Raw genomic sequence first — 5,098 nt, 5'->3', positions numbered from 1 at the left:
TCTGGAGAAGCAGCCAGTGCTCTTAACCTCTGAGCCGTCTCTCCCACATCTGTCTACAGATGAAGCGCAGCCAAAGTTAGACGCTAATCCTGTAGTTTTCTTTGGTTTGTGTGGAAAGCTAGAGACTGGATTGCCAGGTTGTGCCCGCCACCCTACTGACGTGGGTATGTGTATATTTAACAGTAATTCTATTAGGCTTCTAAAAATGTGTGCAGATGTGTGTGGACATCCTGTGTGTGTGGTTACATATGCACAAGTACGGTGTGGCTGCCCAAGGATGGCCTCCAGTGTTATCCTGAGACATGCCGGCCAGTGGGCCCCAGGGAGCCTCCTGTCTTCACTTGCTGTTTTTTTATGTGGATTCTGGCATCATTACCCGTGGCCTCGGCTTGCGAGGCAGCCTTCTCCCCAGCGCTCTCACATCTAAGACATTGTTATTATTGCTGTCACTTTTTTTTTTTCAAGACAGGGTTTCTCTGTAGTTTTGGAGCCTGTCCTGGAACTAATTCTTGTAGACCAGGCTGGCCACGAACTCAAGAGATCTGCTTCCTCTGCCTCCCAATTGTTAGTTTGACAGTTCACTGACATAGTTAAGAAGTCTCTCTGGGTGGGGAAGGGCCGTCAAGTGGAGTGTCTCCTCAGGGTGGGGGTGGGGTTGGGTGCCTTTCCGGTGGATACTGTCGTGTAGTGTTCTGTCCTCATGTGCGCTGACGTTCTGCAGTGGATAAGTTGCTGCTCCTGAAGGACCAGGACTGGACCGCCTTCCTGCAGCAGGCCTGCTCCCAGATCGACTCCAGCGAGAAGAGCGCAGGGGCGGCGCGAGCCAAGCTGAACCTCCTGTGCTATCTGTGCGTGGTGGCTGCTCACAGGGAGGTGGCCACCAGGCTGCTCCACTCCCCACTGGTAGGCACTTCAGGGGGATGCCTCCCAGGGACCACCTGCCTCCTGCTGTTGAGCTGTTGGCCTTTGTGTTTCAGGGGTGCTAGTGCAAAAGCTTGGTGCCTGGGGTTCAGTAGTAGGGCGGTTCCTTAGCCTGATCACAGCATGGGTCAATAAAAGCAATAAACCGCGGACTGAAGCAGTTCATTTATTTCTGTGGTGGTACTGAGGGTCAAACCCAGGGCCTGAGGCTAGGCGAGTGTTCCACCACTGAACCACACACGGTCCCAGCTTCTCTTCTGAGCCACGGTCTAAGTGTCCTGGGCTTCCCTTGGATTCATTCTGTAGCCAGTCGGTCTTGCGCGTGGTCTGGTCTGGTCTGGGTCCCCTGGAGAGACGCCAGGGCTTCCGATGGATAGAAGGATGTCAGGCCTCAGAGTCCTCACTCTCTGCTCTCCTGAGAGGGTACCCCTTGGGGCTAACCTAACCCTGGGGTTTGCACAGTTCCTCAGGCCGCCGCCGTCTGGAAGGAATGACTGTGGGCGGGTGGCACTTTCTTTTGGGTCCCCAAGGTCGGCCTGAAGAGTTTCAGTTTATTTTGCTCCTAAGTCAGTATGAGGGTTGGGGTGTCTGTTGCGGGTGGGAAGCCAAATGTTAGGGGTATTAGTAATAGGACAGGTCTCCTGGAGCCACTGTGTGGACACTGGGAATTGAACATGGGTTCTTTGCAAGAGAACATACTTTTCAACCGCTGAGCCCTGTCTCCAGTGCCCTGGTCTTAGCGTTTGTTTATGTTTCTTGCTGGCACACTGGCTGTGTTTGCGTGTCTGTCGTCTGTCTGTAATTGCCTCCCTGGGGTGTTCCCATCTCAGCTGTATAGATTTCCCTGTTAATTCAGATACTGCTTTGGATTCCCTGCTGAATAATACTTACATTTCGATGTTTCTCTTTTTCTAATTCTAGTTCCAGTTGCTAATCCAGCATTTGCGAATAGCTCCTAACTGGGATATGTAAGTAACGTTTGTATTTTAAAACCTATTCTTGGGGGTTTTATAGTTGCTCCTTGTGAGCACAGTCTGGTCATCCTAAGTGAATCTGAGGCAATCCCGAGTAGCTCACAGATGAGCAAGGAGAGGTGTGGAAGTGGCTGCTGCTTTGTTTTCTCAATCCAGAGTGGACACTTTGTATTTTAGGCCATCACTTTCCTGGCTCTGCCTTTTGGGCTGTGCTGCCTCTGTCACTCCCTTTCCTTCTCGGGGCAGGAGCTTCCCCATGGTGTCCTGGAAACCAAGGGGACTCCTACAGAGTTCTCTCTCTCTATGGATGCTGCAGGCTCTGGCTCTCCTGCTGGTGGGACATGATCACATGATGGGCTGTTCTGAGGAGTTTATGTGGGGTACAGAAGTGTGCGGTGGGGATCCCAGATCTGCCCCTGCTGAGTCTCGCTGTGGGGGTTGGGTTACCCACTCAGTACATCCTTGGCCAAGTGAGTGAGGCCAGAAAACGGAGCTGCTGCTTCTGAGTCTGGTTCACACTGTCAGTGTTGTGATTTTCTTGTATCCCAGCCCTGTTCTCCTTGGAACTGGGGTGCTGGGTAACAGCTGATCGTCCTGCAGCCATGGAAACAGCTCTGGTAGGCAGATTCATTTTTCAGTCTGGAGCGCCCCCTGCTGACTTGAAAGTGGTTAAATTCTTTCCAAGCATTGTTTAAAAACCTTTTTTTTTTTACTATTTAAATTGAATTTCATTTGCTCAAAAAAGTGTGTTTTAATTGTTATTTTCTATTTTTTATTTTTTGAGAAAGGGTCTTAATATGTATCACAAGCTGGCCTTGAACTCCTAGCGTATGTCTCCCTGAGTGCTGGGGTTAGAGGTGTGCACCACTTTGCCCAGCCATGAGAGCTTTGATTGGATAAAGCTGAGGGTGGACGGGGGCAACCCTCCCCCGCTGGGGCTTCTTGTACTCTCTCGTGCTGCTTTCAGTTTTTCATGTTTGTCCTGCATAGAGGAACACAAACCTAGCAAGGCGTGTTGTGACTTTGTGTCTGTCCTCCCCAAGGTGTGTTTTTTAATGTTTTTAATTTTTTTATTGATATTTATTCAGCTCTACATTTTTTTCTGTTCCCCACCCTGCCTCTCCCCTCCCCCCTTCAGTCCTTCCCCAAGGTCCCTGTGCTCCTAATTTACTCAGGAGATCTTGTCTTTTTATACTTTCTACTTCCCATGTAGATTATATCTATGCAAGTCTCTCTTAGTGTCTGCATTGTTGTCTAAGTTCTCTGGGATTGTGGTTTGTAGGCTGGCTTTCTTTGCTTTATGTTTAAAAACCACTTATGAGTGAGTACATTGTCTTTCTGTGTCTGGGTTACCTCACTCAAAATAATGTTTTCTAGTTTCATACATTTTCCTGCAAAATTCAAGCTGTTGTTATTTTTTCTGCTGTGTAGTACTCCACTGTGTAAATGTACCACATTTTCCTTATCTACTCTTCAGTCAAGGGGCATTTAGTTTGTTTCCAGGTTCTGGCTATGGCAAACAAAGCTGTTATGGACATAGCTGAGCACATGTCCTTGTGGCACGATTGAGCATCCTTTGGATATATACCCAAAAGTGGTATTGCTGGGTCTTGAGGAAGGTTGTTTCCTAATTTTCTGAGAAATCGCCATACTGATATCCAAAGGGGTTGTACCAGCTTGCACTCCCACCAGCAATGCAGGAGTGTTCCCTTTTCCCCACAACCTCTCCAGCATTAGTTGTCATCAGTGTTTTTTATCTTGACCATTCTTACAGATGTAAGATGGAATCTCAGAGCTGTTTTGATTTGCATTTCTCTAATGATTAAGGATGTTGAACATTTCCTTAAGTGTCTTTCAGCCATTTTAGATTCCTCTGTTAAGAGTTCTCTGTTTAGGTCTGTACTCCATTTTTCTTATTGGATTATGTGATCTTTTGGTGTCCAATTTCTTGAGTTCTTTGTATATTTTGGAGATCAGCCCTCTGCCTTGATGTGGGGTTAGTGAAGATCTTTTCCCATTCTGTAGGCTGTAGGCTGTCATCTTGTCTTGTTGACGGTGTCCTTTGCTTTACAGAAGCTTTTCAGTTTCAGGAGGTCCCATTTATTAATTGTTTCTCTCAGTGTCTGTGCTGCTGGGGTCCTATTTAAGAAGTGGTTCCCTGCGCCAATGCATTCAAGTGTACTTCCCACTTTCTCTTCTATAAGGTTCAGTGTGACTGGCTTTATGTTGAGGTCTTTGATCCATTTGGATTTGAGTTTTGTGCATGGTGATAGATATGGGTCTATTTTCATTCTTCTACATGTTGATATCCAGTTATGCCAGCACCACTTGTTAAATATGCTTTCTTTTTTCCACTTGATATTTTTTCTTCTTTATCAAAGATCAGGTGTTCGAAGATGTGTGGATTAATATCCGGATTTTCTATTATGTTCCATTGGTCCTCCTATCTGTTCTTATGCCAATACCAGGCTGTTTTCAGTACTGTAGCTCTGTAGTAGAGTTGGAAGTCAGGGATTGTGATGCCTCCAGAAGTTCTTTTATTGCCCAGAATTGTTTTGGCTATCCTGGGTTTTTTGCTTTTCCAAATGAAGTTGAGTACCATTCTTTCGAGGTCTTTGAAGAATTTTGCTGGGATTTTGATGGGCAACACACGTTATTGACAACCTGAGACCGTTTCCTGTCCTCCTGCCTCTGCCCCCGTAGTTCTGGGCACAGGTATGCACACCACTGTGTCTGGATTTTCATCTCTCTGGGTCAGTAGGGTTTCTACTCCACCTCCAACCTTTTGGTTTACGGTTATCACAGGTAAATGAATCTGTCTCTCATCTCTGCAGACTCCTGAGGGTTCTGTGTCTAGTCAGCTCTCATCAAGGAGAGGGGATTTCTTGTACGTTTTCATCTATGGGACTTACTTGATTGTGGTTTAAAGCTTTTGGCATTTTATGTATAAGACACTCAGAAGTAGCCAGGCATGGCAGCGCTCATCTGCAGTCCTCAGGAAGCTGAGGCAGGAGAATCAGGGGTTCAGTGACATCCTGGGAGCCATGTGATGAGCTCTCATCTCAGAGAACCAGCAAGAGTTGAGGCCTGTCAGGGCCGGCTCTGCAGTGGGAGGTGGACACACGCTGTCCCTTGTCAGGGCCGACTCTGCTCTGGGAGGTGGACACACGCTGTCCCTTGTCAGGGCCGACTCTGCTCTGGGA

General features: G+C 47.5%; 1 protein-coding gene across 1 annotated transcript in view; it reads left to right on the top strand.

Annotated features, from left to right (window-relative positions):
- Ulk4 (unc-51 like kinase 4) overlaps positions 1-5,098 on the top strand; it is a 288,608-nt gene that overhangs the window by 25,882 nt on the left and 257,628 nt on the right. The window contains exons 15-16 of the mRNA XM_026779110.1: positions 722-903; positions 1,843-1,889. Of these exons, the coding sequence (XP_026634911.1) occupies positions 722-903; positions 1,843-1,889 (229 nt within the window). The remainder of the gene's footprint in view (positions 1-721; positions 904-1,842; positions 1,890-5,098) is intronic.

The sequence above is a fragment of the Microtus ochrogaster genome, chromosome 5 (assembly GCF_000317375.1).
Source record: "Microtus ochrogaster isolate Prairie Vole_2 chromosome 5, MicOch1.0, whole genome shotgun sequence".
Lineage (NCBI taxonomy): Eukaryota > Metazoa > Chordata > Mammalia > Rodentia > Cricetidae > Microtus > Microtus ochrogaster.
The sequence above is the reverse complement of the archived record's forward strand: the minus strand, read 5'-3'. Positions and strand labels throughout refer to the sequence as shown.